Consider the following 20,907-nt stretch of genomic DNA (forward strand, 5'->3'; position numbering starts at 1 on the left):
GGGAACCAGACGAATATGTGAGCTCATGTTTTGTTTTCTTTGGCAGATGGGTCTGGCCACCCTCCCATTCAAACACATTTCCACTGGCCTAATAGTTATGGGCCAATCAGAACCGTTTATCTAATATGAGGTGGGTTTGATACAATGACTGTACAGAGGAGGGTCTGCCTTTGAGGCATTTTTGTAAATAACCAAGATCATGTCTCGTTGCTCTGATTGACAGAGGTTTTGAGACTTTGGTATCAAATATAACATCACAACATTTGTGAACAAACATAATTTCCTAAATAGTTTACAGTCCTTCACCATCCACACTATATAGAACCCACTGTATGAGGTGATACAAGTACAGTATTGGGTTGGGCTAGCAGGGGTGAGGGTAAAGTTCAAGTTCAAGCACAAGTAGCTGAGGGAATGGGGTGCACAAGCTAACACCTAAGCACCTTGTAAAGCTCTCCCTTGGAAGTCGCTTTGGATAAAAGCGTCTGCTAAATGCATAAATGAAAGGTCAGGGGGTAAAGAAAGAATGGAAGAAGGGGTTGCACCATTGTCACGACAGCTGGTTACATAAACAAATATTCATGAAAGGGAAACATCCAACCTGTCAGTATGACCTTTGTACTGTGGCACGTGTATTGTTGCGAAATGGACCAAGAAGAGAGGTATCTTCATTGTTTCTTTCTTGAAAAGATACTGGACTGACAGCAGGTATTTAGATCTATGTCTCATGCCAAGTACACTAGGTGGCGGTAGTGCACATATAACACCATTAAACACCACAGAAGAAGAAATAATCGACCGGAAATTAGATTTCTCATTAGGACCAACTTTCCCTTGGTGCTGTATGTGAAGGTTACTGGCTCCATCCATTTGCTTCTTTTTTTGGCTAGTAGTTTGTTGTAAGCTGTTTTTTTCATTTACAATTTTAGTTTAACATGTTTGCTTCCTTTTTGTAAATATGGAACTACTTACAATTTGAACACGAACATAATTCAACTATGTGTAAGGCTGAGTTTAATGAACCCATAGTAACGAAACACTCCTCGTTAATAATCAACTTTTTGTGGTACCAAAATTGATAAAGAAGAGTTAAAGATACAATAGATACGATATTTTCAGTTAAACAATTAAAGGTTGTGTCTCCAGTAAACATGTTGTGTAAGTTAATGAGGCCCGCTGATAACACAAGACAGCTCAGTGCCAGTGAAGTGTCCATTTCTATTTGTGGAGCAGCATGCAACTTTCCAGCCAATTATGTCCGAGTAGTAATGTTCCAGCCAATCGCTTTCTGCAAGGCGGGCTTTCCTCCTTGCCTTATTTTGTGAAACCACTGTCTATAAAACTCGAGATGGACGTTATTCGGGGGCGCTGTTTCTCATATTTGAATGTATTTTCTTATAATAATTGTATGCATTGACCGCATCAGCAGTGATGCAGAAGTGGACGAAGTGTCCGTCATTTCCTTGGTCCCCTGTTTCATTCTCTCATCTCCTCTCAAATACTTATTCTTTACTATTTATTCTTTTTCAAAGTAGTAATGGAGGCGAGGAAGGCAGGAATAGAATAGCCTACAGTTTTGGGACCCACAAAATGTTTCAGTGGGAGTCCATGGTGTAACTCATAAATCATCCCCCCCTGCTGATACGAATAAGAGTAATGATATTTTACAATTAGGAGAGCACTCCCTGGAGTTAACGCAATAGACAAACGAGAAGGGGATAAAAACCGGACCCGATATATCGCCAACTGTAAAATCTAATGGTGTCCGCGAAGATGCATTTAGCATTTCTTTTTTGTGCCTTGGCAAAAACCTGTCAAACTTCATCAGATCTTTGTGTGTGTGTGTGTGTGTGTGGTGGGGGGGGGGGGGGGGGGGGAGCTTAAGGGGTTACTGATCAATTTGGCTTGACTCTTTAGCTCCCATAAGATTAGGGTAGCAATGTATATATTTATTATAACTTACTTGCCCAAATCCCAGTTAAGACTCTTTGGACTACTATTATTGCGGCAAGAGTAGGTTACTTTATTCTAAGTTTGTCCAATAGTGAAACTTAACCCTTCACGTCATTCTTTTCTGCAGAAGGCTGCAATAGAACACTGTGTTCTCATTGATTTTGCATAGAGGATTTTTGGTGTATACCCCAGAAAACTGTGTCAACTCCGTGCAACATTATATCTGATGCGTCCCAGTAGTCTTTGTACCCTTCCATTGGTCAGAGCTTAACTCAAGGTGATGTTAACTAGCAAAAACATAACCCCACGTAACCGGCGCGTTAACTAGTTGAATCAAGTTTACCCATTCTCTAAAGATTGGCCCTGCCCATATCCAGAAAAGGACCAATAGCATGGCCAGATCGCTGTTCCCGCGATGTCTCGCGATCCGCTTACTTTCATAAAATTCCGGCGTCTCTATAAAATCGGCCATTTCGTCTGTATTTAGGCCATCTGCTGTTGGAGGGCAGTAGGGGTATCGTTTGTACTGTATATCTGCAAGGCAACTTAAAATAACATAAAAATGAATGAAACTGCGATCTCGTTTGCCAAGGACTTCTTGGCTGGTGGCATCTCCGCTGCTATCTCCAAGACGGCTGTTGCTCCCATTGAGAGAGTCAAGCTTCTCCTTCAGGTAGCTATGCGCGGACCGGCCTTCGGAATGCTGCCAAGCATCCTCAGCGCTAGCATGATCTTGTTAGCGAACTGTTAGCCTAGCTGTCATTGACCAGGTTTATAGGTATATTTATGACTTCAACACTCGTGTGATTGTATGTGCTTTATTAGACGCATGGAATCTCCCTCAATGGCTTTTGGATTGATTTAGTGTGCATCTTCCTTCTATGGACACGTACACAAATTTGAGGTCATCATGGGATGTGGAATGACCTACACGAGACTGCTAGTGCTATCTTACAGCGCTAGCTAACAAAGGGCATGAAGAATGGCTAGCAAAGACTATCATTTTCGTAAATTGATGCAGTATCGCCCCGCACTTAACTGGCTTTTATGACCTGTTTGTTTTTGTGACAGCTGACAAGATTGAAAGCAATTTAGTATTTTAACAATGCCGTTTTCCGATGATCAGTCGGAGGCCCTTGGCTAAGCGACTACCACGTATAGCTAAATGGCTAACCGGCATGCTAGCGTCATCGCTAGCATAGGCACATCCTGTTACAACTAAGAACTGGTATTGCAAGCTAGCAGTGTTCACGGGTGCCGTGGGTGTTGAATTGAAACGTTTGAGGGAGTTAACCTCTAACTCGTACTTAAGTCTTTCTATTTCGGATGTAGATTGACATCAGTCTTGAAGTAACCCTTTAGTGGAGCATGTAGTTGGCTAGCTGCCAAGGTCGTAGCAAGGGAAGGCCACTAGAAAAACTTATTTAATTGAAAGCACTGTATACTGCATTAGTGGAAACGCATGTTATAGTAAACTTGTAATGCTTTGTTTCAACAGGTCCAGCATGCCAGCAAGCAAATCACCGCAGATATGCAGTACAAGGGAATTATGGACTGTGTGACCCGTATTCCCAAGGAACAGGGCTTCCTTTCCTTCTGGAGAGGAAACCTGGCCAATGTCATCAGATACTTCCCTACCCAGGCCCTCAACTTTGCCTTCAAGGACAAGTACAAGAAGGTCTTCCTTGATGGCGTCGACAAGCGTACCCAGTTCTGGAGGTACTTTGCCGGTAACCTGGCCTCCGGTGGTGCTGCCGGGGCCACCTCCCTGTGCTTCGTCTACCCCCTCGACTTCGCCAGAACCCGCCTGGCTGCCGACGTGGGCAAGGCCGGAGCCGGCAGAGAGTTCAACGGCCTGGGCGACTGCCTGGCGAAGATCTTCAGATCCGACGGCCTGAAAGGCTTGTACCAAGGCTTCAACGTGTCAGTCCAGGGCATCATCATCTACAGAGCCGCTTACTTTGGTATCTACGACACAGCCAAAGGTAAAGTTTCACGTTGAGATGGTCAACACTGCCTTTCACCCCGCTATTGTGAGTCACCATGTTTTTTTTATTTTATTGATCAATAATCGTGCCTCTTGTAACTGCAGGTATGCTGCCCGACCCCAAGAACGCCACCATCTTGGTGAGCTGGATGATCGCCCAGAGTGTGACCGCCGTAGCCGGCCTGACCTCCTATCCCTTCGACACTGTCCGTCGTCGTATGATGATGCAGTCTGGCCGCAAAGGAGGTGAGTTCGAGTCGCCGGCGTGCATACAGAAGCATCTCGCGTTGGCAGTCGACATGCCCCGTTTTCGCCCACCCGTTTTCTCACCCCCCCCCCCCCCCGTTTTTCCTCCCACAGCCGACATCATGTACACTGGGACCATCGACTGCTGGAAGAAGATCGCCCGTGACGAGGGAGGCAAGGCTTTCTTCAAGGGAGCCTGGTCCAATGTCCTCAGAGGCATGGGCGGCGCCTTCGTGCTGGTATTGTACGACGAGCTGAAGAAAGTCATGTAAACCTTTTTTTTTAACATCTGTTGAAATTTGACATGAAATGGCTAAATGTAACATAACTTTCCATTTTGATGGACTCTGCATTCTGCCTTATTTATGGGAACAAACTAGTGTCACACGACTAGTTGCGGATGATGGCTGTAAGTTGTGCTTCTTTTATCATTTACACGTTCCACACCTCTACCAATGTCATTCCTGTTAAAGAAATCCGAACATCCTCCTTCTGTCACTCAGTAGGTTTGTTTGTAATCACAACTTGGAATAAATGTATTCTGGTGAACAAACCTACCCTGTATTAAAATTGTTGCGTTGTCTTTTTTTGCCCCCCCCCACCCCGTTCATGTAATATCGACCTGGTCTGTAACGTGCTACGCTGCTACTGTTGTGGAAAAGGCACTGATTGGATAATGAAGCGGATTACACTCCTTACTGCTATATTTACTCAGACTTATCTCCTACTTAGCGCTCACTATGACCATGGTCAAACGAAGGACTGTCATTGCTCCGTTTTTTATTACAACTACAATTCAGGAAGGGGATGGTAACTACATGTCATTTCTTAAGCTAAATGTCCCTTTGAAAGTCTATAGACCTGTTTCCAGTCACTTTTTTTTTTTTTTTTTTTTTTTTTTTTTTAAGGGTATAAAGATACTAGGAATGTAACTAAGTGGCGTTGACATGTTGGTGTCCCTGCAATAACATGAGTCATGTGCCAAACATGCCAGGGATGTCTACTGTGGTTAATTTGCCATATGAACGTTAACCTGATCCCAGGACAGGTCTCCATTTCCACATGTTGCTGCCTGCCCATCATGCTGTTCCCGTTTGACATGTAGGTGTGTCCCGGCTCAAGGTTCTCAAGCCATTCCGAAGGTAAAATACTTTATGTACTTTCGTTGAGTCTCCAACAGTAAACCGATGTAATAATTGGAGTCTTAAACACTGGAGACCGTTTTTCATAATGATTTAATGCACTCGAGATAAGGGAAAACATTGTTTCGCAGCCTCTGCCTGTGAAATGTAACAAAATCTCAAAGTGCAGTTTTCAGGCACACATCCAGTGTTTTCCCTTTCACTGACGCGTTATCCCATTACCTCAACAGCACCTGTGACACCAGCACACAGGCAGCTAAGAACACCATAAATCCCTCACTGCCCATACTCAGACAACCTCCTGTAGCCAGACCAATGCCCTCCTCTGCCCCTGAGGAGAATTAGAGAGGGAGCTTAAGAGTTCAGCCCTGCCATGTGCAGTCGAAGATAAGATGATAGGACTGGCTTTAATACAATTAATTTCATCCATCCAGTATACCTACCTTTGGTCAGAAGTGCTGACCTTACGTTGAGCCAGTACACAGTTCGTTGCTGAGCTACTGTGGCCCTATAAAAGGACATTTAATTAATTGAAGCATGATAGAAGCACCACAGATTTATCAGTTAGATTGTGAATTGACAGTTGCTGGAATATGAATTGACATTTGCTGGAAACATGGAAAAATAAGGAAGAATTTGATGTGAAAGTGCTTACATGAAGTACACAGAGTTGATAGCGCTGGGTGGCATCCAGGAGAATGTTGTCGTATTGCCCTTCAGGTTAGTGTTGGCATGGGTGATAGCGCCTTGCAAGTTGCCTGAACACTGGATAAATAACCACACACGGTATCAGTCCCCGACAAGCATAAATCTCAGTTTTCAGATGGTAGATTCAAGTTTTTGGTACGTTTTATGACTTTTAATCCTGGACTAACTGAGCCCCATTGGAAGACAACACACTTGTAAAAACTTGGTATCCGGGGGTGGAAGATGCCAGTTGCCCAAGGCATTTGGGATAGTTTCTGTCCGTGCCTCAAGGAGCACACCTCTGTAGTCAGGTCCATATATAATCACTAGTGGGGGCAAACAAACCACACGTTCACGATTGGTATCATTATGACATCAGCATCGGGTCTGGGGTTTTAAAAGATATCTCAATGAAATGTGTATTGATAATCATTGTGATGAAACAGATTTCATGGAACACCAAGAGACTGACACTATGTATGTGTTGTGTTTTACGAAACAAAATACAGCATTAATATGGAACGTCGAGTTAGTCAAAATTAAATAAATAGGTAAATAAATACATAAATAAATATGGCTATGAAATAAATTCTGAAATTAAAAAAAGATGGCAATACATATATATATATATAGCATTACATAATTATATAGCTGAATCCATTTACTGACATCAATAAATAAATACATTTATTTATTTCAAAATGACGTTTTTGCAAAGACATTTATTTATTTCATGGGACATTTATTTCCTAATGCCACATTTATTTATTTTTTGAGACTTTTACACACCACATTTATTTCCACACCACATTTATTTTTGTGCTGTATTTATTTCTGATCTCACATGCAAACGAGAGGGGCGTGGTTATCTTCGGACCAACGTGGTGAAATAAATGTGGTGTGGAAATAAATGTGGTATGGAAATAAATGTGGTGTGGAAATATATGTGGAAATAAATGTGGTGTGTAAAAGTCAAAAAAAATAAATAATGTGGCATTAGGAAATAAAAGATGAAATAAATAAATGTTGTCTTTACAAAAACGTCATTTTGAAATCAATAAATGTATTTATTGATGTCGGTAAATGGATTCAGCTATATAATTATATAATGCTATATTTAAATATTTATTGCCATCTTCAGAAGTTCAGAATTTTTTTCATAGCCTTATTTATTTATGTATGTATTTATCTATTTATTTATTTAATTTTGACTAACTCGGCGTTCCATACATTAAAAGTAGACCTTGTAACTCAAGAGATAATCTAAACTTGCAACAGAATAATCCACTTGTGTGGTAGTTTTTCAGCTGCATTACGATTACGGGCATCTGCGGGTTATGGCATTCAACAAGGGTAGTTTGACCAAAGTCGCTTTTGCACTGCATTGTGCATCACTGATCTGACTAACTCACAATACTATACAATTGGTCGTTGAATTGATTTCTAATAATCTCACCTGTTATAGGCTGACCCGGCTGAAAGGTCTTTGAGTTGGCGAGGATGGTGTAGGGCGCTCTGGTGAGTTGTGGTTGTACCCCAGTGTGGCGAGGCATCATATCCTCACAGGCAGAAGTGGGAGCACCATTAGGAAAGCTGGCGACCAGACCCAGCACATGCAGGATGACCAAACCAGGCAGTAATCCCTCCATCTGCAGAATGTGATTGAGTGAAGATGCACAATGCAACAGCATATACCGAAGAACGTTCATGAAATGGCTTTTTGATGAAGATAACTGCTGAGTCACTCTTGCAAAAAAAGAATGATGTGGTCATCACAGTCTCCTCCCTCCTCTACCCCTTTACTCACATGGGTGTCAGGTGAACACCATTTCCTGAAAAATTGCAAATATTCTGTTCATCCCCTTACCCTTTTGATGGCTAAACAAAGCCACCTTTGTTGTCCAATGACCACAATGAAAAATGACAATTAATCACACCAGACTCGTGCTCTGGAGGACAATATTGCTGGACACTAGTAGAAAAGTTGTGCAATTGGAAAAAGTTCTACAAACAAACAATATAGTAAGTTTGCCACATAACTAAGAATTTGAGAAGTGGAATGGAAAAACCTTCCATAGCAATGTACACTCTCTAGCCGACCTGAACTACAACCTAATGTTTAATTATTGAAGAAGTTTCACAGTCAACATGGTAACACTAGCGGGGGGGTGGTGGGGGGGGATGTTTTTAAATCCACTATCGGAATTCACACTAGCTGTATCCCTGGTACCTACTCTGTCCTCACTAAAAACACACCACACACAACTCAGGAATTAATATTTTCGTTTTGAATCACAGTATATCACTAGTTAGCATGCAGAGGAGCTATTCAATTATACAATTGTACAACAGTTAGTTGGATTTTTCCCCCCCAATAAAGAAATATCATGTGCCAAGGCCGTAGCCATGGAGTCAACATTGGGAGGGACTAATTCAATTTATGATAATTTCGGACAGCGTGCGTGGTTGCCTGTCGTAGCGTAGCACATTTATATTTTTATATCAATATGTTGGGAGGGACATTTTGACTAGATTTGAATATTGGGGGGGGACATGTATTATGATTACGGCCTTGTCATGTGCCACAGCAAATCTGCTTTAGGGGCCACTAAAGCAAAAGTAAAGAAATACAATAGCAAGATTAATTTATCGCTGCATTTAATTTTACAGATCAAAAATGTTTATTAGTGCTACTGCTAGCTAAGTAAATAACAAATTAATGATGTGCCACCACCATAAGCCAATTGGCTCATTAAAATGTATTGTAAAATATATTGAGAGGTGTCATAAAATCTGGCATACATGGTTTTACTGTTGCTCATGACTGATGCATTACAAAACATTTCATTCCAAAACATGACATTTCATTCCAAGAAGAGGTGATGGTCTCACTAGGATTTTCTAACCAGATTTTCCTCCAAGACCAACTAAATCACAGCTTACTTGGCAGGCTGAATCAGGTGTAAATGCTCTCAATCGTAAGTGTGGTGGCCATGATACCACACAGAACATGTCAAACATCCTTGGTATCATGATCAGGGTTAGGCGTCCCATTCACGTTTGCATCATGACAACAATAAACGGAGGAAAACAATCAGTTTTTCGTGTGTTTCTTCTTCTTCTGCGTGCCTTTCTGAGCAGTTTTCTTTACATCTTCTTTGCCTGGCTCCAGCAGAATGTTTGGCCCTGTCCTTGCGATCGTCTGCTTTCGGCCCTTCATAAGCTCCTCACGGGCGATGGGGTCGATGATGGCACCTAACTGGGTGACCACCTTGGGCGCAGTGATCTTTCTCACGACTTGCTGGGTATTCCAGGTGCGCCCGATAGGCGACCGGATGGTGTGCTGAAATTGTGTGGGATTCTCAAACGGGAAAGGCAGCTGACTCACCTGCAAGAGATGGGAGACATGGAGCAGCCAAACATCAGCAGTAGTCTGATTCTATACTCTTATCAAACGATCTGTCTCGCTGGAATATTTGACCTGAATAATGTCCTGGTACTAGTTGTGGAAATGTACCTGGAGTGCAGCGACGGCCGAATCCCTCTTTTCAGAGATAATGATGGCAGGAAGTTTCCCGTCTCGTCTTGGGGGAGGTGGTGCTGCTTTCACCCTGAACCTACAAAAACAGGTTTTTTTGAGTGAGCAACACAAAGTTGTTTGATTTGATGTATTTTACATCTAATTGTATCGTTTAGGACATGATCCCCAGACAATGTTTGATAACATTCCCAACCATATGTGGTTAAAGCCACCACCAAAACAGTCTCAAACATTGCTAAAGTATCTTACTAGGGATTTTAGCCCAAGTAGAACATCTCAGATAACGAAGTAGAACATCACAGATAACACATTTTAAAACAAAAAAGAATTATACTACCCAAAGCTTACAGGTATTACTCAAATTCAAATTTGTAATTTCTGCTTTCAACATGTCATAATAGTAGTAACCCCACAGTCGAAATGTCACAGGAAAGTGAAAAAGCACATTGTGCAAAAATGTCACTGCTTGTACAATCTTTCATCCACTACCTCCTTTGTTTCCTGCGGGAGGTTTTGAGGCCCTGACCTCCCCACTCTCCCCAGCCTGGCAAAGTCAAGTCCACGACCTTAGGTTTCCCAGCCTCCTCCTGCTTCCTCTTGTCCTTCAGAAAGTCTGAGACAACGTCGTCCCCCGCAAACGCCTCACTGATGATGGTCCTTTGTTCCTTAGAAAAGAAGAGTGAGGAGACATTTAGCAAGAGCTTTACAAGAGCTTCGTTTTATTTGATTTGATTCTGCTTTCCTGCTGAGGAAACTGACTTTACCTCTTCTCCATTCTCATCCTCCACGGCCGTGGGAGCCAAAGGGACCTTGATCATTTTGGCCTCTTTGGTCAGAACCTCATTGGGGTCGATCCCTTTCTTTCTCTTCATCTTTTTCCCAGCCTTCTGAGTACCACATGGGAGGGCCGTTTCCTCTATGTTGGGGCTCTGGTCCACTGGAGGTGATGGTTGGTTTCCTTCGATATGAAGGGGGTTCTGACTTAGCATCTCCACATCCTCCAGTGTCCTGATTCTTACCAGGGTCTCCTCCAGCAGGCCTGGAGCCTCCTCGGTCAGAACGGCCCCTTGTCCTGGTTCTGGCTGTGCTTCCTGAGATTGGGACTTCTGGCTGTTGGTTATCCCCTGGTAAAGGCTAGTGAACTCAGAGAGGTCCTCTTCCTCACCGTCAGAGATCTCCACAACTTCTTGTTCGGCTTCATTCTCCTCTGGTGTTTCTGTAAAGAGGAAGGCAGGGATATTACGCGTTGCGAGAGACAGTATATTCATCTCTTATACAATTGATCTCGATTATGGCCCACTTGAAGCATGAAATGAGGCTTACCTTTGTCTTCCAAAGACACAGTCACACTGTCGGCTACCTCAGTCCGCCGCAACTTGCGCCTCGTCTCAAAATCTCGAAGGAGCACTTCCTCTTCCGTTTCCTCTACTTCCTGTTCGCTTTCCGCTTTGCCGTCCGACTGTGCCGTCTCCTCAGGCGGGAGCAGCGGCGCCTCCGTGCCCTCACCCACCTCCTGCACCGTGGGTTCCACAGAAAGCTTTCCCCTCATCCAGGGATTCACCGGGTCCAGCAACGGCTGTGAGTCGTTCACAAAGTCTGGCAGGGTGTCCGGGCTGTCCTTGTCCTCGTCTTCCTCCTCAGACACTACCACCACTTTCTGGGTCAGGTCTTTGTTCACCTCTAGCTGGCTCTGCATTGCTTTCCGAGCCTGTGAGCCAAACAATTCTCTTGTCAATGTCGTTTTCTGACCATACAGGGTCAGATTACGGAATCCTAATGGAACTCATCCCACGACAGGGATTGATAGTACAATAACCGTAAGTATGGGGATTGATGTGAAAATACCCCAAAAAGTACGATCAATACAAATGATAAATGAAATCATTACCCCTTCATCATATTTTGCCATGATAGCCTTTGACTTGGCCCACTTGCCACTGTTCTGATGCTTCAGAGACATTCTTTCCTGTAAGAAGAGATAACAAATATGATTATTCAGTTAACACAAATCTTCAGTATCAATTTCATCTCTTATCCTGCGAAGATTCTGAATCTCTCACTGTACCTGCATTCTAGACAGTTCCATCTTCTTCAGTTCCTCCAGAGCAGCAGCAGGATCGGTCTTAAGCATGTCATCAAACTGCTTCAGAAACTCCTTACGCTTTGATTTATTCTGTACCCTGTGGTATCTGGAAAGAGAATATTTGCCTTACTGGTCTTGATCTAAAGCTTGTATTGAATATTACGCGAAGGGGATGTCAAACACATACTTTTTGCTCTTTATCTTCCTTTCTCTTTTGGCTTTTGCTTCGTAGTATGACTGCAGCACTCTGGCCTTTTGGAGTTCCGCACGGCGCACCTTCGCCTGAAACACAGGAAAAGGTTGCTCTTCAGAGCTAGAATTTAAATTAAAAGCTTCATGTTTTGAAATTCATTTACTACAGGGAGAATGTGGCTGGGTGATGCTTGGTGAGAATACCAACTTCTTCTAGACTCATAGCTCCCAAGGAGGCCTCCTCCATGGGTGTAAGGACAGGATGGTGGATGGGTTGCTTGTTCTTGTGCAGAAGGCTAAATATCTCCTGCTCCAGTGGGGTTTGAGCCTGTTTCACAAACAAAGTCTGAAATTGTTAAAAAATACTCCTTTTAACAATGTATTTGGTATATATCCCAAACGCTTTACAGAATGGGGAGATTCAATCTGAGAACACTACAAGACAAGCACACACAATGTACTGAACTCACCTTCCATCCAGTCACCACCTGGTCCATGCGTTTTGGGCCAGAAGGCTCCTGGTTCAGGGGGAAAACCAGCTGCTCTGCCCTTCGGTTCTGTTTGACTATACTCTCCCATCGTGACACCTCTTTCGCGGTTTTGTCAAAAGCCACATCTCTATGGATCTGTTGGAAGTGTGTTGTTAATTTCCTAAATTCTCTTAATCGATATCAAACTAATGTGTGAAGAGGTTTACATTCTACTAACTCTATAAACTATAATATCTTGTTAGGAAACACTTATTTTAAAACAGATATTTTATCTTTTGTAAAAAAGGGATGGTCTAATTTTGGTGTACTAATCAACAATAGGGGATTCATATTGAATTATTTGTTGACATGATCTGACCTTTTGTGTTTCCTGTTTGCTTAGGGGTGTCTCCAAGGTAGTGTGACTGTTCTGAAGATTCTTAAGCTGTTTCTTTGTCTTGGAGAGTGAAGCGGTGGTTTTGTCCATAGTACCAATGAGGTCAGACAGATTGATTTTTTCTCCTTCACCTACAAACACAAATGTTTTGTTTCATGCAACATTTCTTGTATGATTCTTATGTCACATTATAACCGCCTATGAAATGTTGTGGATAAGAACAAACTTCTTTGAAGCACTTGAATTTACCTTCTGCATTGACAGTGAACTCTGATACTTGAATGCTGGCTTCAGATCGTTCAGCAAGCTTCTTTCTAATAAACAACAATACATTGGTTTTGGTTGTGACACTTCTTTGAACCTTTTGCCGGTGCATGCACAAAAACATTTAACTGTTCAAACAGTAATTCAAACCTTTTCTTTCCCCCCAGTGAGCTGATAGCCTCCAGGAGCTTGCGGTTTTTTCTCTCATCGTCACTGCCATCCTATGTGACAAAAACGTGAGCACAATCAGTTTATACTGTTTTTTTATTAGTTTGTTTACTTTAAACTTAACATTTGGCATATGCAAGGAACTCACCTCATCTTCACTGGCGCTGATGCTGGTGGGGTCTTCCCGATTCTCCACATGATCGTCATACATTCCTTGTTTAATCATCGCACCATCATCACTACACATGAAAGAGAAATATCTTAGTGGTAGTCTTTTTCGTTGTTTTATACAGCTAAGGAGTTTTCAACTCTGCCATCCCATGAAACCAAGCTAATTTGGCTGTGCTGAACGAATCTGTCACGAACATGTCCCAGTCCATGCCATAATGACAAACGTGCACGTTTTGATACACCAAGATGAGCAAATGTTTGCCGAATGTAGCTCGTCTAGTTTGTCGATTTTTATTCAACTATAGATGTTTTAAACTCATGCTTCTGCTCAAACTGAACCATGTTGTCCAGAGCTAACCAACGTTATTATCTACAGTACAGTAGCTAAGTAAGGAATTGCAATATCTAGCAATCACTTTAGTTACAAAGTCCTCAAGCTAAAACTTCACCAACCTTTCCATTTTGAAGGGATCTTCACTATTCGGGGTTGGTATATATGTTGTGTGTTTAGCCACGTTGTTGGCTAGCTAATCCTCACTGGTTAGAATTGTATTCCATTAGCTACCACATGTGGAGTACTCCTGCCGGAAAGCCGTTTTACATCGTTTACGTACTTGTCGTAAAATACATTCCTCAATCACAACCTTTCCCACTATCTCTGGGTAGGACTCGGAGCGTATCTTGAACAGTGTGAAACCGTAGGCTATTTTATACCCGGTGTTGTACCGAAATCGGTGACCTATCGAACTCTGTGATTAGGGCTCGCTGTTCAGCAAATGTTCGAACCGTAACCCTAACCCTAACATTTGCCGAACAGCGACCCCTGGTCCCTGTTTTCGATTCTAGGTCACTGATTTCGATAGCCACCGGCATACCCAGTAGTTTGGTTCTGGCAGCGACTTGGAACTCTACAACATGGCAATGACTAATGAAAAACTATTTGTTGTCTTTATGTGATTTACCAGATTAAAGGCTATTTATAATCTGCAAACATACAGCTTCAATTTCATGAAGTGAAATTGAAGCCGTTTTTGTTCTTGTAGAATGCAGAGCCTCACTCAGCAAGTCAAATGTTTTGATGTAGCCTATCTTTCACAAATCCCCTCCAGCCTAAGTGGAGGTCATGACGTTGACCGACAGAACCCAAATGTGCTAATTAGTATAAAGTTATTTATACTTTAATATCGAAGGCTGTTATTTAGGCTAATATTGTAATGCAGAGGCCGATTGTACACACTGTTTTAAACATAGGACCCTACACTTTCAAGACATAGCCGATCATGACAGATCATTTAACACAATTAGGCTTATCTGTGAATCAGATAAGCCTATTTTCATAGCCTGTTTGGTAACTTGACACACTTAAAATCATACTAACCTTTCACACACTCTCTGACCTGGTCACACTTGTAACCATATCTCAGTTTTTTAAATCCCATCAGTCAGAGTTTGCATTTGCATTGACACTCCTTCCCTTCCATTACCCTTTCTTTAAGCAATCATAATTCAGTGGTCATGATCTCTACAGCAGCAAAGAAAAAAAACATCAATACGTAGCCCACACATAATTTAATGTGTGGTGGTGACCTGTAAGAATACTGATGTTCACCCTTTTGTAGCCATGGTAATAAATTAAAACAGACCATATAATGTTCTGTGAAGTACAGGAAAGTACTAGTTTTTATTCCTTCATAATCAAACTTCACAAACAGCGTGAACTTGTACAATACCTCAGAGAGTGAAAATTACAAAAAAAGTGCTGGTAACATTTACAAAAATCATCCTTACTTAGCAACAATCAGTTTATTCTTCCACACTTTTTTTAGTCTTTTGTATTAAGGCTTAATACTTCTGTATAAAGTATATGCAAGATAAGTCTTCACAGTTTTTCGAAAAAAGTCACAATATTATGTAACATAATGAAGCTTTACGGCTATTTTCTTTATAATAACAAATACACATCACTGGTAAATATACGTGAAATACAGGGCTTACTGTTAAAAATGGCAGGTAATGATACTGTTTGCTGAAATAATTTGCTTTCACACACTGATAGGAAAGGTTTGACATACCATTGTGATAACTGAAGGAGGAAAGATAAATAAAAAGCATAAAAACTTGGGAGATCGCCTCCAAACTTTGGCACATCCCTTTAAACGTTTTCACAAAATATATAAGGTTTATTTTGTAAATCATATGCATGGAAGAATAGCAAAACTGGCATAAAGTGAAAACATGCTGTGTAGTAAGGTGCTAAATCAAAAAATATTACATAGCCAGCCTATTCCACTTGGACTGACATGATTAAGGTGCATTTGTAAGACTCAAAGCACGTAGGCCTTTCTCTTAGATTTCAACAAACAAAAATAAGTTAACAACACAAACTCTCAAAGACAACCAAAATGTATTTGACCAATAGTCTTGAGGCGACCTCTTGTACTCATGCATTCCCATGGATCTGGCGAAAGGGTTATCTCTACCACAATATTGTAGCTGTTCAGCTGTAGTTGTTTAGCTGTTTGAAAGAAAGTGTTACATTTGAATTTTGTATGTTATTTTGCACATTTTTTGACAGTGGATACTCCACAGATGCTTGTCACTGTGTAGCGTTCTCTGTGAGAAACAGAAAGGTAATGAGATGGAATCAAAAACTGAATGTTGAACAAAGATGAAATATATTCACACGATTCCCTAAGCTGCACTAGATAACAGATCAACAGATGAGCTCTAGCCCTAGGACTTTGCCAATTTCACCCTCATGCATACTGTACGGTTAAAGTGACGCAACACGCTTGTTTAAGTAGCCTACATCACAAAAGCAATTTGGTTTTAGTGCAAACACAATTGGCTGACTTCAGCTTCTCAATAATAACAAGCTCACCAAGGAGATTACAAGAAGGCACATACGTATGCTTCCTCTAACACGCAACATATTTAGACAAACTGCCACATCTTTCAACAACACCACAAAGCGGTGAAAACATGAAAGCTACTTTTTCCAGATAATAAAAGTGTTAACCATGATTGCTGTTATAAATTATTGATGATTTACAGTTATCAGTCAACAAAATGCAGACATCAACAATAGTCTACCCACTATCAACCTTACGGACAATTATGGGTATGATATATTTTGGTGGATACAAATTCTTTGGATGACTCATGTTACAATATTCAAGGAACGGTGCATTTTCCATCAGTTTTAAGAAATGTCTATTCTTTCAATTTTAAAACCTCTTAATTCAACGTCCCAGAAACATGCACTCTAAGTTTTTTGAGCACAGTTAAGGGAATTTGTGAAATATGTTTTAGCATTGGGGAAGTTTCATATGTTTCATTTATTCAGTTGCCACCATATAATCCACATTAGTCCATATTTATGGGGCATCCTGTGACTATTATCCCTTCCTGTCTCTCTCCTGAACAGTTTGATTTGTCATAAAGCAATCACAAGAGGAAACATTATGCGCCTAGGATCTGGACCTTTGTGATTGGTCAAACGAACAAACTAAAAGCCAACAAATATGTGCGTGTCCAAATTCATAATGTGCGTCTAAAAGACAACATACTTCCATTCTGTACCTTTACATAAAATAAATCATATACAAACTTTTCAAATATCACTGTTTACACAGCATTACCCTGTGCACAGGCGGCTGTCTTTTCTCAGAAGCTCTGGCTTTCAGAATATGTCAATTTATCTGTAATGTATTGCTTTCATAAATGAAGACCAAAATAAGTTTAGTGCAAATCTCTTTTCTGGTTTGAGAAGTGGTAGTTGACATAGAGTAGGTCATAACAGGGTTCAACTGTCATATTTGGTTGACTTATAAGACAACACACACAAGTGGTTATTTCAATTATTATTATTATATTATTATTGTTTTTAAGTGGTATCCCTTTTCATATTTTACTATGCTCTTGAGAACAGTCATCTACTATGGGAATTTAGAAATAGCTTTAGTACTGCAGGACTACTTTTTTTAAACAAGGCAATGGAACTGTTTGTCATGACAACCAATTTACAAAATGATTTACGATTGCAATTAAAGGGAATGTTCACTTAATAAATATTTTTATTCCCCTCTTTCTTAGGTCAATTATTTCTCTAACCAAAACGTCCACCATTAGACAGAGAGGGCACCCCATTTGAGCATCTCTCAGACAATGCAACCTTATCACAAATGTTCTTCACCAAATCATCTCCTCTACATTAGCCATAGGCTGTTTATACCAGTTCAAAACACCAGATATGGACTGTCAGCTGTCTGCATGACTTTACAGCCTGAATGGGAAGACATAAGAAATTATTTAATGGGTGCTCCTTCCCTTTAAAGACCCCTTTAAAGAGCAGAAAAATGTAGCCATTTTAGTCACCATTCTAACAGTGACTACAGCATGGTGTCTGCATCATCCTTCAGGTAAGAACTGTCATAAGGCTGTAGTCTGTGCAGTTAGTTCACGTCTCTCATATACGAATAGCTCTCAACTTGAAAATGTTGGAAAACTCACTCCAGTCCAGTGTTTGACTGTCAAAGTATAAAACTTCCTTGCACATACAGTATGTTACAAAACCCCCCCCCCCTTTCAAAACAGCAGTCATTACATAAAAAAAAAAAAGGTTTCATAACAATAATAAAGGTACAAACCAATTTGGAACATACACAAAGAAGATCACACACACACACATTACTGCAGCATATATGTCAAGGTTGCGTAGTTGTGATGTTAACTACCTTTACTACAACAGCTGCATTTCTGCCAAGTTCTTTCTGTAATATTTGAAATAATGGAGATTAAAAAAATCAAGCCAAAGCAAGCAACAAGTCTAACAAAAGATGCTAAGATACATGCGTGCGCCTCGTAGATCAATCCAAGTGCATTTTTTTTCTTGAACACCTAAAAACAAACAATATATGGCAGCCAAAAGCTTGAAAGTGTGTCTTCCCTATCATAAATCTAGAAGCAAGCTGACATTTTTTATTTGATTTCTGTCAATGAATGGATAGTATTATGTCTAAGGCTTTAAGACACATCTTCATTCAACAATAATTAATAAATCCTACCAGAATCATAACTAATCATATTTCAAATTTTGAACATTTGCCAAGGGGTTTACATTCTTCGTTGATATGAACTATTGTTGTTACAAAAATATATTACTATTTAGTATCCGTATTATCTATTAAATCAACTGATATAAAATTTGGTCCACATAATTAGGATGTAAATATAACTTCACTAATAGGAACATCAGCATATTGTTTGGTTGTTTTAGCCATAATTATTGGGATCAGTAATATATTGAGGCAGTATCTTATTGAGGGATCAATCAGATTTAATCATTTTTGCAGTGTCTTCATTATTTATTGTAGGAAGGTAGTTGTATGTTCCTGTTTTTTTAACAATGGCAAATAATGTATTGCAAAACCAATAAACAAATATGTGCAAAGTAAAAATCTTGGTCCATCTCAAAATATGAAAAAAAAAAATAACATAACAAATTTATTATATTTTCCACTGTGTTGGAATAACATTTTAGCAATGATTTGTTGGGGATCAATAGGCAAAATATTAATTGTGCATGGCACATAAATTTAGTGTCACTCTTCCACCAATCCAGTGCATTTTGTTTGTAGGAGAGTTTATGAAAATAGAAAATAATGACTAACGATCATTCATAAAAATAACTTCTGGAATAATAGACATAAAGATTATAGAACAACAAACAGATCAAACATAATCAAGTGCACATTGGGAAGGTCTAAATTGATAGGTTAAGTGTGTGTATGTTTGTGTGTAAAAAGGATAACTAATCAATATTGAGTATTACCTTTAAGCAGAGGAACAATGCAACATTTACAATCTTATACATGTTATAACATGCTATAGTTTTACATCACAGCTACGATGTGTCAGATTTATTTTATGTTTTGCAAAATGTCTTATAAAAAGCTATTTTGATTAATAACACAACTACTAAACTACTGTCTACCAATAGTGATCATAGGATGAAACCCCGCCGCACGTTCACAAGTACTCTGCCTTGAGAATAAAGTGAAAATTTTACTTTCTAGATTGTAACATGTATACAAGTGTGTTGGAGCTCACATCTTTATAGTCTTATCACTTACACAATAGATGTTATTTGTGTTTCTCAGACACTGTAGCATTATTACCATTCTTTGGTGTTTACAAAAACAAACGTTGTCTAACATTTAACAGTTAACCTCTTATGATGTGCGGTCCAATTGCACAACAGACAAATTTGACTACTACCACCACACCTCTGAAGAGACTGCAATCAAATATTTAGTGAATGAAGCTGTGTTTTCCATTGTAATGAAGTACTGAAAGCATTAACAGTTTAGAACAGATTCAAAAGTGTATACAGAAATATTTTCACATGTGTACCAAACCTATTTGGCAAAAATGGGTCAAATGTAATAAAAAACAATTGCTTTGTCTTACAACAGACAGGAATTGTTTTTGGGGCACGAGATAAGCACAAGAGACAAATAAATGACCATCATCCAAAGTGTTTCATATGTAAAGTAGTGTTGGGACCTGAATTTAGAGAATTCTGTTAAACATAAGTATATCTATAAGTGGTAAAATTATACCCCAATTAAGAGTATACTGGCATTTGTTATGAATTTAAATGAGTCTGGTACGAACAGGTATTTTTCAATGAAATGGTTTGTCATTCTTTTTTATATATATAACAGCATCACCTCAGCAGAATATTGACTGATTCTCAGCTGTAACACCGCAAAAAGCTGGACCATAGATTGTAGTGGTCTTAAAGAGGGATATGCTAAATAAGCTAGTATTAGTTATCCTTGCAAGGTCAAATGGATCACACTATTTCTTAAAGAGTTTCAAATAACATCATGAAGTTATGTTTAGGAAATTTAGGAATGTTCTCCACATGGAATGTGCATACAGTGTAGTCTGGCCTTTGCAACACAAATTGAATTCAAATTCAAAACTGCTTTCCATGCCTCGACAAAGATGCTCGCCAATAGGAAAATTGCTTCTTTCAATAATTTCTTTTCATGAACAAAGGTAGAACAACTAATCTGTTCAATACATAATATATTTGTTCAATACTAATATGTTTAATACATGACATTCAGATTTGACTTTACATCATGCCATTGTATACAACTGATTAGAGTAATGATTGCTATGTGGCATCTGTCCAGATGTGCATTACAATAGAAGTTTGAGTACTTTTCATTTAGGCTAAACAATGAATTCATGAGCAAAATGACAAACGTGATTACTGGTCTAATCAGCATGCCTGCTTTGGATTTGGGGGGCGAGAACAAGGTCATACAGTACTGTGTCTCCAATCATATAATGTCTGTGTTTGTTTAGCATGTTGAGGTGACAAACATGTAAGGTTGTATATAACCACAGTGGCTTCCTATGCACTGGCCAATCACTGGCCTATTCAGGCATTATTGAATGGTTTTAGCCAGACATTGTGATACCATGTTTTCCTACACTATCATCAATGTTACATCCAGCATGCCTACTAACAGCGTTCCAATGGTATGAGCATGACATTTCTAAACAGAATGGATCAATACGAGCGGGC

The 20,907-nt window shown here is 40.0% G+C and overlaps 3 protein-coding genes across 5 annotated transcripts; 1 reads left to right on the forward strand and 2 right to left on the reverse strand.

The window, feature by feature from the left end:
- The first annotated feature begins 2,424 nt into the window (after positions 1-2,424).
- si:dkey-251i10.1 (uncharacterized protein LOC100038774 homolog) lies at positions 2,425-4,756 on the forward strand. Its single transcript, XM_067228675.1, has 4 exons — positions 2,425-2,626; positions 3,452-3,938; positions 4,046-4,186; positions 4,301-4,756. The coding sequence occupies exons 1-4, from the start codon at positions 2,516-2,518 to the stop codon at positions 4,456-4,458; spliced, it is 897 nt and encodes a 298-aa protein (XP_067084776.1). The 5' UTR covers positions 2,425-2,515; the 3' UTR covers positions 4,459-4,756.
- A 599-nt stretch (positions 4,757-5,355) lies between these two features.
- On the reverse strand, positions 5,356-7,691 carry si:dkey-251i10.2 (uncharacterized protein LOC562682 homolog). Its single transcript, XM_067228676.1, has 5 exons — positions 7,472-7,691; positions 6,229-6,341; positions 5,984-6,093; positions 5,772-5,836; positions 5,356-5,659 (listed from the first exon to the last, which is right to left on the reverse strand). The coding sequence occupies exons 1-5, from the start codon at positions 7,662-7,664 to the stop codon at positions 5,547-5,549; spliced, it is 594 nt and encodes a 197-aa protein (XP_067084777.1). The 5' UTR covers positions 7,665-7,691; the 3' UTR covers positions 5,356-5,546.
- A 1,004-nt stretch (positions 7,692-8,695) lies between these two features.
- Positions 8,696-13,852, reverse strand: si:dkey-251i10.3 (uncharacterized protein LOC553498 homolog). 3 transcript variants are annotated; one of them, XM_067228672.1, is made up of 15 exons: positions 13,755-13,852; positions 13,279-13,366; positions 13,113-13,183; positions 12,948-13,012; positions 12,681-12,829; positions 12,302-12,457; positions 12,040-12,159; positions 11,827-11,921; positions 11,622-11,745; positions 11,445-11,522; positions 10,880-11,264; positions 10,321-10,772; positions 10,046-10,221; positions 9,533-9,632; positions 8,696-9,403 (listed from the first exon to the last, which is right to left on the reverse strand). In XM_067228672.1, exons 1-15 carry the CDS (start codon positions 13,760-13,762, stop codon positions 9,110-9,112), a joined length of 2,361 nt encoding a protein of 786 aa, XP_067084773.1. In that variant the 5' UTR covers positions 13,763-13,852; the 3' UTR covers positions 8,696-9,109. The 3 variants fall into 3 exon arrangements, with proteins under 3 accessions (XP_067084773.1, XP_067084772.1, XP_067084774.1); XM_067228671.1 differs by having other exon boundaries at positions 13,279-13,369; positions 13,755-13,843; XM_067228673.1 differs by lacking the exon at positions 13,755-13,852 and having other exon boundaries at positions 12,681-12,820; positions 12,938-13,012; positions 13,279-13,324.
- Between the last annotated feature and the right edge of the window lie 7,055 nt (positions 13,853-20,907).

Source organism: Osmerus mordax, chromosome 25, assembly GCF_038355195.1.
Source record: "Osmerus mordax isolate fOsmMor3 chromosome 25, fOsmMor3.pri, whole genome shotgun sequence".
Lineage (NCBI taxonomy): Eukaryota > Metazoa > Chordata > Actinopteri > Osmeriformes > Osmeridae > Osmerus > Osmerus mordax.